This window comes from Centruroides sculpturatus, unplaced genomic scaffold (assembly GCF_000671375.1).
Source record: "Centruroides sculpturatus isolate CEXI.00-Female unplaced genomic scaffold, Cexi_2.0 scaffold6, whole genome shotgun sequence".
Taxonomy (NCBI): Eukaryota; Metazoa; Arthropoda; class Arachnida; order Scorpiones; family Buthidae; genus Centruroides; species Centruroides sculpturatus.
In genome coordinates, this window is record NW_019384869.1 from 68,331 (window position 1) to 81,241 (window position 12,911).

Sequence of the window (12,911 nt, forward strand, 5' to 3'; positions counted from 1 at the left end):
CAACCTTTGGCCTCGATAACGTGCGTCCCTCTAGCGGGCAGGTAGAGAAATATTTTTTAGTTGTGATCATGTAGTATTAGAAATTAGGCAGATAAAGAAAGGATCTCGAGCGAAGTATATGAAATGTTTACGGTGTAATTTATCGGAAATGCGTTGGAATTACGGATGGCACGTGTTTTTGTGTCTGTTTACGGCGGCGGCGAGTCAAAGGTGGTGGGACAGGGAACCGACCCGCCAACCCAATTATTACCACTACGACGATCAATATAGAAACTGGAATTCTCGTAACAGACCTTACGAAACGAGGGTTCGATATTATAGTGATGAGTATTATCCGTATAAAGAAATGCAGGACAGTAGATGCGGAGAAGAGACACGCGAACCCGTTGTCCGTACCGTGGAAACTGGACAAGGCGTGGTCGAAGGACGAGTTGTGTTCTTGTGCGACGGGCCCGACATCAGTTATCGAGATCGACCTCAACCTGGAAGTAATCCGCAATTCGGTTCCAAATTTCATAAAAATGTCACTGTCTTTTTGGGTATTCCCTACGCTAAACCACCCGTCCAAGAGCTGAGGTTCGAAGTGAGTACAACACTTGTTTAAATTATCCGTTTAAATTAATTTACACGCTTTTCGTAATTCGAAACAAAATTCCAATCGTCAGCATGTAATTTTGCTTTATCACTCGTACAATCAAAAAATTCCGAGAATAATTGATCGGAAAAAATAAATGGCTTAAAATACGCACAGTCAGTTGTCTCATCGAATTTTTAAGATTTAAAACGAGTATCGAGAGCGGAAAAGGGTGTTAGAAATTATTTATATACGTTAAAACCGGAGTTAGGCGATGCGGATCCTTAAAATCCAGACCCGCCCCTAACTTCGGTTTAATGCCCTTCCTTTAAAAATTTTCCTATTTGCGAATTTCGTTGGCTAGAATACATAAAATCCATCGGACTTCCGCCAGATGTATTTTCCTAAACTTCCGCTTAAAGAAAACTATTGTGTCGTTTTAACCCGTACAAATATCGTTTTGTTTACGGTTATGAAAGAAATAACGAACCGAACAGAACCATACACCATATCGTTCTCATACAATTAAACTCCAGCTCTATACATTGGTGTTGTATTAATCTTTTGTTATACGATTGCTACTCGGATTATTTTCCAGTTCGTCTACATTGTGAAATAACTATGACACCACTTATTTGTTCTCTTAATCTATAACCTCTTCAAATTATATGTATTCATTGATATCGTTACAGATAAACTAAACTTTTGATCGTATTTCGTGTTCTAAAGATCATTTGTTTCTCCAATTTGAATACGGAAACAATTCCAATTACTCGGATAACGTGTAACAGAATCGCGACTGAATGCAAAGATAATTTAAAATGTCTTTCTTAAAAATTAATTAAAATAAAAGCAGAAATTATTAGACCCGGATCATTCGCACTCTTACAGACTTTCTACTTTTATGTAGACCAATAACCTATTTTATCACTCAATTTATAAATTATGCCAGTACATAATGGTGGTTAATTAGAATTCGCTTCAATTGACAAAATAAACCAATGATTTTTAAAATTTTAAAAGACTTTAAATAAACATCCGATTTTAAATCCGAAAAATGTCGTCCGTGTTAGTTTTCTCCCGTCATTAAACTTCCTTTCCAGTTTTCATAAAAGGTTATTAACGCCGATGGGCCTCATGACATTATTTCGTTCGAAAAGACTCGACTTAAAACTTTATTCTTATAATAATTACGAAATTTTATATTTAGTATTTTTTTAAAATAATTATTTTTAATGTATTGTTTTTTTTGTAAAGTTTATCATCGATATCTCCCCTACAAAAAATTATCCATTTATTATTTCAATAAGTAAATGCTTTTAAATTGTGGTATTAACTAAAATCTGTTTTAAAAAATTGCGTGATGGTTTAAAAGAGCGACTAAATTTTTTATATAGTTTACGATCAATTTATAGTTTAATGTATTTCGTTCTGCCACATTATCTTTGCAAAAAAAAAAAAGTCTCTAAAAACAGACTTTTCCCGAGATAATCAGAATGGCTCGGCCCGTTTTTGACCTTTGTATCTTGTTATCGTACTATCGAACCGGTTTCCTATCGTTTTCTCACATTTCCATCCATTTCATCTTGACTCTGGTTAGCCTGTCAAAAAATAACAAGCGTTATTTCTCCAATTTGATTTTAAAAATACAATGCATTCACCTCGTAGAGACCAAATATTACTTACGCAGTAATACGCATAATTAGTAGTATTTGCATTTTATGTGCCTCGTCGTTTATTGTTATAGTTCTCTACATTTAATATGGCTGCTTGTAGTAATAACTCTAATAAATATTTTTAAAAAGAAAATCATGCGTGACGGTTATTAGCGTGCAGAAAACGAACGAGTAACGCCGAATATAACTCACGTTTACTGTATTACCCGCAGCATTAATGATTAGCTATTGTCCTAGATTCATATTAAATTGTATTATGATGGTATATATACGTTAGTGTCGCTTGTGGATTTATTTATCTGATTCCTAAAAAGTGTTAAGAATTCTAATTTAAATCGAATTTGATCCGTGATCGGAATACAAAACATTAAATATGAACTAATCCTTATTAATCGAATTTTAAATTCGATTAATAAAGATTAGTTCCATACAGAACGGGCATTACGGGAAATACCATTTAAATATTTAAATCGATAGAGTTAATCGGGAATGGGCACAGAAGGCACGAGCCCCCCCCCACTTACCATTGTAAATAAATAAAAAAAATTAAAAAATACAGGAGAAAGATTTGAATATAACAAATGCACTTAAACACCTGTTATATACTATATGTATTTTTGGTTTTAATTACACTGTTGTTGGGGTTTTTGTTAAATGGAGACTGATATCATTTGCTGTCTGGCAATTTCTAATTGTGTATAAAATAAATAAATAAAACTAACAGTACTTCACATTTGTGTGGATCTATCCCACACAATAATTAAACACCCATATAAGATCATTTAAATATGTATTGCTTAAATTATTTTTTGATAAAATATTTAACTGGTATTTATACATTGTTGTAAATAATATCTTTTACATGTAGAAAAGTTTAGCAATTATTAAATACTCAATATGTTTAAAATGTTTTTAGCATCCAAAACACCCAGATCCTTGGGGTAATTTGAAAACTTTAAGGTACAAGCCACCTTGTCCGCAACCTGAGGATATTGAACTTACTAAAGTTGTAGGAGAACCTGATGAAGATTGTCTATATTTAAATGTTTTTTCCCCATTTGTAAGTATTTTTCCACATAATATTTATCTATATAAAGTCACACAGAACATTTTGAAAATTATAAAAAAATATGTAATAGTTCTTACAATAAATATGAACAATTTATATTGTGATTATAATAATAAATTTTGATAAATTATATTTTTTTGCTTTTAATACTTAAAATATTTATTTTAAAACTTATGATATAATATAAAAATAGTGATAAAAAGTTATTGATTTTATGGTAATTTTGTATTTTTTTCCTACTTTGATCTAATTTTATAATTAAGTAATTTAATGATTTCAGGTTTTTCATTTATAAATAGGTCCATTAGAAAAATTTAAAATTTTACTTTGAGATAGTCATTTAGTATTTTTCTGAATCATCCAAGGCAAATTTTAGATTATAATCATGAAATATCCAGCAGACATTTCAATATATAATGTGTTTTTGTGGGGAGAAGAATCATCTATATCTTGCAGCTATTTTATCATCATTATTATCATAATATTTGAAATAAAAGTTCAAAATGTGATATAGAAAACAATTTAGTTATTTAATAAAAAATAATATCCAACAAAAAAATAATTTTATTATAAGAAAAAACTATCTATTTTCAAGATATTCATTTCTCTTCTAAAAATCATATTTTTTGTTTTTACAGTGTCTTCCAAAATGAATGCTACCTTTTTAAATTACTGTAAATTATTATCTGAGAAGTATATGACATATGCAAATCAATAGATTAATTGTCTGAAGATTAATTTCCTATCTGCATTCAATCATATTGTTGTCTACTACCTCTAGGAAGCACTATAAATAAAAATGGTGACTCCACAATAGAGAAGACATTTTGTGTTCTGCAGTTCACAAAGTTGGAATCACTCATCATTCTTCATTATGCAACATGAGTAATCTACAGGAGCTGTAGAATTGTGGCTGCTGTGGGAAGAGTAAGAATGGATATGCTGTAGCAAGTGTCGAGTATCGGTTGGATGTGACACGAGATGCACACGTTGAGAAATTGCAATGGAAAAATGTGAAACTTTGACAGTTTTTCAATGTTTTAATATAAGTTACAACATCCTCAGATAATAAGAAACATATTTACAATAATTTAAAATGATAGCATTCTTTTTGGAAGATCTTGTATGAGTTCATATAAGTGTTGTAGCTAATTATTGTTGTCATCATAGTGCTCTACCTAATACAGTAAACTTTTTTACCAGCAAGCATTGTTGTTTAGGGAATCTTTTGAGTCATTCTTTTAAGTACTTAATATAATGTTATTAGTTCATTTGAAGTATTTTTCTTCTTTCATTATGTTTTTCTTTTGTTAGTTTTATTCTTCTAGAATATGCTTTACAATGTAATCATTTCTCATTTCATGTGCAAATTTTTAACCCTTTATCATGTGAAAAATGAATGCCTGAAAATGATTCATATTAACATTTTGATTTCTTGGTGTAACTAATATAATATGTTTTTAATATTACTTTCCTTCTCTTTTTGTCAAATTTTAACTACTTGTTTTTATTCACTGTTTTAATACGAGGCGTGTTTTTAAAGTAAGTACCGTTTTGAAATATAAAAAAAACAAGCAAACATTTTTAAAAAAATTTTTATTTATGTGAAAGCCCATATTTTACACTACTTTTCTACATAATTCCCATTAATATTGAGACACTTATCGTATCGTGGGACCAGCTTTTGTATTCCATCCTCAAAGAATGTTGCCGCCTGAAGAGACAACCACTGCAGAATGGTCGTTTTGACTTCATCGTGATTGTTATGGCGCTGCCCTGCCAGATGCTTCTTCAAATGCGGAAACAAATGATAGTCACTCGGCGCTAGGTCGGGACTGTATGGAGGGTGGTCTAATTGTTCTCAGCCAAATGATGTGATTAGGTCTTGAGTTTGATTTGCCGTATGTGGACGAGCATTATCATGGAGCATTATCGTGAGGCAAAAAATCAACAAGCAACACTCTGTATCTGTCCCAAAACACCGTGCACATGATTTTTTGAGCAGAAATTGTTTGCTTGAACTTGACTTTCCTTGGAGATGATGAATGCCGCCATTCCATGGATTGTTGCTTTGATTCCGGTGTAACGTAGGCTACCCACGTTTCATTGCCTGTAACAATACGACTTAAAAAATCATCTCCTTCGTCACTGTAGCGCTCAAGAAAAGTTAATGCACTGGCCAAACATTTGGTTTTGTGCTCCTCCGTCAACATTTTCGGCACCCAACGGGAACACAACTTCCGATAATTTAATCGTCCGGTCACAATTTCATAGAGAACACTTCTTGAAACTGCAGGAAACTCTTTAGATAAAGATGAAATCGTGAATCGTCTGTTCTCTTTCACTCTACAGTCCACTTTTTCAATCAAATCGTCGATTATGACTGAAGGTCGCCCACTTCGTTCCTCATCGTGAATGTTTATGCGGCCATTACTAAAGGCCCTAACCCATTTTCGTACCATTCCTTCACTCATAACGCTTTCACCATAAACTTCACTGATTTGGCAATGAATTTCAGCCGCTTTCGAGCCTTTAGCACTGAGAAAACGAATAACGGCACGCACTTCGCAGTCGGTGGGATTCTCAATGAGCGGCGGCATTTCAATAACACACAAAAAACAGTAAACACAGTTGACTGGCTCCGTAATGGTGTTTGTGGCTTCCCAACAGATGTAGGTACACAGCGCGCATGCGCTAAGTGCCGACTGCAGCGCTCCAGCGGCGTTATATTAAAACGGTACTTACTTTAAAAACACGCCTCGTACTTCAAATTGACAAACAGAATAACTAATGATCTCTTAGTTTTTCATATTATTAAATTAATAGTTTGAAATATACAGATTTTGAAAATATAGTAATGGACCAAATATCCAGAAAGCTTGGGATCAGAAATGGTCTAGATTTCTGGATTTTCCTGTTTTCTGGACACAGGCTAAATATATACTGAAAATATAAAATAAATGATGGAAAGTAAAGAAGAAAGTTGTAATTAACATACTATATGCCAGCAGTCATACTGGAAGTGGCATCACACAATGCATATACCACACAAACCAAAACAAAGTGTCTGTGTGATGAACTATAGTTGTACTATAACTCACCAAATTCACAACTAGCCAGTTTCAAAAATAGTTGGTTTTTTTTTGATAATTTTGAAATTTTTAATTATTTGAATTTTACACTATAAAACTTATACAAAATTCATAAAACAGATATTTTTTTTTATTCAATTCAAAAAATATTGTTACTAATTATATCCTTTTTTCCTCTCTTAAAGTCAAACTGTATGGCACTCTCTAACATCCCCATAAAACCTAAAAACACAAATATCTATATTCAAAGCAGAATTTTAATTGTGATCTGTCAAACAGGAACAGTCTTAACAAACTATTTTTATATTGGAAGAGTTTGTTAATTTATAATTTGTAAGGTATCATTTTTAAAATTATAGTATTGTAATTATTGTAAATTTATTAAATATTCTTAAATTCCATTTGATATGAATGTATGTTTGATATTATATTTGATTTTATTTAATTTTCTGAAGGTTGAAAAATTTTACCAGAGAAAATATGCAGTAATGATATATATTCACGGTGGATTTTGGGAAAAAGGTAGCGCCAATACTTTTCCTGCTCACATTTTAGCTGCTTCCCAAGAAGTTGTTGTAGTTACATTTAATTACCGTCTAGGACCATTAGGTAAATATGGGCAAGAATTTGATTAAAATTAAAAAGTACTGAAATACTAAGTTATTTATTTGATATTTTCCTAGGCTTTTTTGCCACAGCAAACAGATCAGCACCTGGAAACTATGGAATACTTGACCAGGCTAAAGTTATAAATTGGGTATATGAAAATATAGATAAATTTAATGGTGATCCCCAGAGGATAACTCTTTTTGGTTCTGGTGCAGGAGCTGCCAGTGCAGGAATTCATATGTTTTCTGAAGTCACTAGTAGTATGTTAACTTAATGGCATTTGAAATTTTATAGTTATTATGCAATATTTATTATACATGTAAAATTTCTTAAACATTTTATATATATAAATATTTTAATGTTTAAAAATTATAAAAGACAAAAACAGTATATATAAGGAGTTTAAAGTGACATTTCACATGGAAAAGTTTCCTCAGGATAGAATGTTTTGATACTAGTTCAGTAAATTTATATTATTTTTACTTGTCTTATCGTAAGAAAAAATGATGGGACTTATAAAATAAGTTTATTATTAATTAAGAAAATATTATAAGTAAACACTTTCCTCTTTAATTAGTGAAAGTAATTATACATTTCAAATTTCATATATAAAAATATACTAACATTTCAAAAATTAAACTAAATAACAACATTAAATTAAAATTAAATTAGACAAAATACATTTATTAATAATTAAACTTTTTCAGGCATATAAATGAACTTGGAAACTAATGCAATGTTAAGCACTAGCAGTAATCATAGTAATCAACTGAAAAATAAGTTTTACAATAAACTAATCATGAATGAAATATTTACAAATTTCATGTAATGCAAAATACCAGTAGTGGCTCATGGACCCAGAAAGTAGTGGAGCCAATTTAAAAAAAGTTTTTTGAATTAATAATAGAAAATCAGAATTTTTATGTAAATAATAAAGCATAAATGTGCCTATCTTTTATGATTTATTTATTTGTTTATACAGATTTATGGGATAAGTCAGGAAGGTTATGAATAATATCACAATGATAAATTCAAAATATATATTTGTAGTAAGCACTGGCATTGATAATTTAGTAAAATGAACAGTAATGAAAACTCAATGTTTGAGAGGCATTTAAAATCAGAACAAATGCAATAAATAATCTGCAATGAGTAAAAATATTACATAAAAATATTTTTATGTATACAGTAAGAATCCGCTTAACGCTGCCTTGCTTAATGCTGATTCGATATAATGCGGTCTGCTCAAAGCCTAAAAAAAGCTAAAAATTTACGCTGATTTAAATTATTATGGAATTTCATTGATTTGTGTATAATACGATTATTTGTGAACATAAACCAATAAGCAATTTTAGGCTGGATGGCCGAGCAGTCAAGGTGGCAGCCTACTGCTCTGAGGGACCCAGGATCAAATCCGGACGGGTTGAATAATCCCCAGAAATTTTTCAGGGGGTGGTCCATTCAGATACGTTGGGTCCCATCCCTCCCCACCCAGTTGCCCCATTGTGGGCCTGGCCGTAGCCATAATGGGCTTGCAAAAAAGAGGCCCTCTTAGTGCCCACAGGACAGAAAGAATTTAAAAAAAAAACCAATAAGCAAAAGGTGGCAGGAAGGTATGGCATAGATTTAAAGAAAGGTGTACTTTCTTTAAATCTATGTTTGTTTGGGGCAATTTTGGAAAAAAAATATAACATCATGGATCCCATAGGAAATATCGACTTCACTTGGCAAGAATTAACTGATAAATGCATGAACGAAGTGTGGAAGAAGTTATGGGTGAAGGTACCCAACAATTCTCAATGAGAAGAGCCTATCATTGTATCGTTAAGTTGACCAAATCAACCTAATTAATATAGCAGGACTAGGAGATATAGATGAGCAGATATATCAGGATATTGAGGAGTAACAGCAGGTTTCTGGTAAGAGCCTTACCAATGACAACCTTCAAGAACTGGCAGAACATGGAATTCACGAGGAACTGGAAAATAGAGATTCTGAAAACGAAGAACCCAAAATTTTCTCTACAGATTTCCTTAGTAAAAGTTTGGTAAGATAACTGAAATAATTGATCAAATTGTAGCGAATGATTCAGATTTTGAAAGGAGTGCAAAAGCAAAACAAAGCATTTTGGATGAAATCTTCTGCTACCGACATTTGCTTAAGGAAAGAAAAAAACGACAAATGAAACTTCACGACTATTGCAAAAGAACAAGAATTTCTTAAAAGTCAGGACCTTCATCACAAAAAATGAACTTTACATTTCTGTGTGCTATATGTGTTTTGTGTTATTTAACATATTTACTCTATGTTAAAATGACCTCATTTAACACTGTTTCTCTTAGTGCTTTGTTGTCTAGGAACACAACCCCATGTTAAGCGGTATCTTACTGTATTTATAAATAATGAAATAAAATGAAAAAATAAATATAATAATTATAAACTATTGAATCAGTAAAAATTATAACATTAAAGATTTGTAAAATATATAAACAAACATCAGCTAACCTGATAAACATTAAAGCAACCAAAGCCAAATTAACTGCTTCTAGCCTGTTAATTTGGCTTTGGTTGCTTTGTAAAATATGTAGTGATGTGCAAATTCCCACACACAGTTAAGAGTACACTGGGAATAGGACAACAATACTGGCCCCAAGGCTGCATAAACTAATGCATATTCCACTAAATGCAACTAGCAGCAACATTGTGCATTCCTATGTATAATATCTTTTCACATTATATAGAGTGATCAGAATTGACCACACAACGATTCCTTGTTGAAGACCAACCTGAAAGAGTCATTTTGAACACTTATATAACTGGTTACATTATTATATAAGTGTTCAAAATGACTTCCTCTTCATGTGCAACAAGTGGCTGTCTGTCAAATAATTCTCTTTTATATGTTTTGCAGTCTGGCAGGTGTTATGGTTGTGATGGACACATGCATAGCACTTCTAGGTTTTGCCAAGAGTTCACTGGCCATCTGTAAACAAGTGCTTTAAGATTCTCCCATAAGAAGTCTACAGGATTCAGATAGGGTGATTAGCAGGTCATGTGACTGAACCACCACAGGGATGCCTAAGGGAAACTTTGTTTGGTGCTTGTAGAACTAAGCTTCTGAATGACTAGAAATGGTCATAAACGTTTTGACACAAATATCTTTGGATTGCCACATCAATAAAAAAAACAGATAACACTTTTTTGGGTTGGTATTTGACAAGGAATTACATAGTATGATTATTGTGATCAATTCTGATCACCTCATAACTGAGACCTGACTCTAAGTATGGTAGAATGTAATAAATTATTTTTTGTGAAAAATTACTTTGTTCTTAAAACAATAATTTAGATTAGTCTGTTAATAAAGACAGAATTTCTCAGATAAGTTTTAATATTTTTGATGTAGAGAAAGAGTTCAAACAACTGATAAATGTGACTTGATATAAAAAAAAAACTTATGCAGGCTGTGCATACATCAGGAAAACTGCTGGTCATAAAGTATTAGATTTTGCACTTTGATGTTGAAAATTAAAATCTTGGTCTTGTCTTGGTCTCGAATTTGTTTCTGGATCTTGGTCTTGCAAATCAGGATCTTGTTTAACATCACTTCTATCCAACAAATACACTTTTACATATTGAGAACTATATTGGTTAGCACACACAGAGTATGATATAGTATATAAGAATGTATTGGAAAAATACATTTGTAAGTTTTTGTCAGACAGCAGTTAATGGGACAGCTGGATGGCCAAGACAATTAAGCTAAGGCATTAGCCTGTCACTCTGGAAGATCTGGGATTGAATCCAGGTGAACAATTCTCCAGGAATTTTTCATGGATAAACCTGTCCCAGACTGTATGCTGGGCCCTGTCCTTTACCACTTGATTGAGTCTACAATGGGTATGGAAAAAAAGTCTTCTTAGTGTCCACAAGGTAAAAAATAAAAATGTTTTTAATAGAAATAAGAAAAGCCTAGCTAATTCTCATACAACATTTGCAAATGTACATTCTTATAAACTACATCATACTGTGTGTACTAGTTGATATGGCTATCTCAATATATAAAAATTGTTAAGGAGAGTTTGTAAAAAAAAAAAAAAAACTGCTATTATTATCAGTATTAGAGTTCACATTATTATTATGTAAATCTTAATAACATTACGTAATATGTAATATTTTATGTAAATCTTTCATTCACAATATTGGAGAATATGTTCCTCTTTGAGAACAATAACAGATATCATAGTAACCTTCTGTTCCATTACTTTCCAAGTCCATTTGTACACTTCAAGATGTTACACAAAAGTGCTTGAATTTATTAATAATTTTAATTTAATGCTATTTAGTTTTATTTTTGATTTACGCAACAATGTTCGGAGACCACATATTCTCATGCTAACATGTATGAAAAAAGTTTAACATATTCTATTTGAGTTGGAGTGTTTATTTGCAACATTTTTTATAGCTTTACTTAATTTTATTTTAACTAAATATAAAAAATATTTTACAATATACCATACTTACTTGGATATAAGACGATCCTGCATATAGGATGAGGTGTGACTTTAGAGATCAAAATAAAGAAAAGTATATTTATTAATACAATTCCAATTTTATTTCATTTAATCACAAATTATTATCAAATGCATGTATTAAGGTAAACAACCATGTTTGCCTTAATACATGATGAATGGAAGACAAAACCAAAACATTATAGTGTGCATGATCTGGAAAAGTTTATTTTTAATGATTCAGAATGTGCTAATATTCATTAAAAACAACAATTTAACTAATATAAAATAACTATATTTATAATCATTGCTAAGTGACCTATATTTCATTAATGTTTTTATAAATAACGAGAAACTATTTTCTGTGAATGAATGAGATGCAATGCGGTTTTTAATTGATGGATGTAGGATTAAACCAATAAACAAAGGGATGTGTGTCTTAATTTGTTTACAGTAGGAGCAAACTTATGATGAATAGACTGTAGACCTATAATGACAGCTTGAAGTATACACGGTTCTCAGAAATTATTGCAAAAACGCAAAGAATCTTTTGTTTGCATGTAAAGGAGAACCTAGGTTTTTGAAGCAGTGAAAAATGAATAAAACCTTGTCTTATATGCGAGTAAATATGGTATATCCTGTTTTTGAAAAATGATACCTGCCAGTTTTTAATTTAGAAGGTATTGTTTCAAATATGTCATCTTATTTCTGTTAGTAGTCCTTTGTAAATATGATTATAAATTAATGAAATGGAATATTTGAGATGGAATCACCTAAACTTTAAAACTAACCTCAAACCTATCCTATCCAACATAAAAATGTTCACTGGACTACAAATTTTATCATTTCACTTTATTTCTCTTTTATTTATCAAATAATGCTAATAAATTAATAACAATAAATGCTAAAATAATCTAAGAAATATTAAAAGTTATATGTCAGTTTCATATAGGGAAAGAATTACCAAAAATTCATCAGCTGTCAAGATACAAGTTCAAGTAGGAAGATATAATAATAATAATAATAATAATAATAATAACTGAAATAACACTGATACACAGCACAGTGGCACACCAACAGAAGAAGAACTCACAACTTATTGGTCTTCTCTTTGGTCCACTGCTGTTATGCACAATGCTGATGCAGGCTGGATCGAGGAGGAGAACAGAAACTTGCACAACATAACAACTATGCCCTGTGCTGAAATAAACGTACACGACATTCGCTACGCCGTTAACAGAACACACAACTGGAAGACACCTGGTGTAGACAACATTCACAATTTCTGGTACAAAAAGTTTACATCACTGCACCAGGAACTAGCTAAACATCTAACACACATCATCATCAACCCACAAGACATGCCAAAATTTCTTACTC

General features: G+C 31.5%; 1 protein-coding gene across 1 annotated transcript in view; it reads left to right on the forward strand.

The window, feature by feature from the left end:
* LOC111630820 (acetylcholinesterase-like) overlaps positions 1 to 12,911 on the forward strand; it is a 37,318-nt gene continuing 24,407 nt past the window's right edge. The window contains exons 1-4 of the mRNA XM_023374978.1: positions 1 to 583; positions 3,167 to 3,310; positions 6,867 to 7,020; positions 7,095 to 7,280. Of these exons, the coding sequence (XP_023230746.1) occupies positions 119 to 583; positions 3,167 to 3,310; positions 6,867 to 7,020; positions 7,095 to 7,280 (949 nt within the window). The 5' untranslated portion in view covers positions 1 to 118. The remainder of the gene's footprint in view (positions 584 to 3,166; positions 3,311 to 6,866; positions 7,021 to 7,094; positions 7,281 to 12,911) is intronic.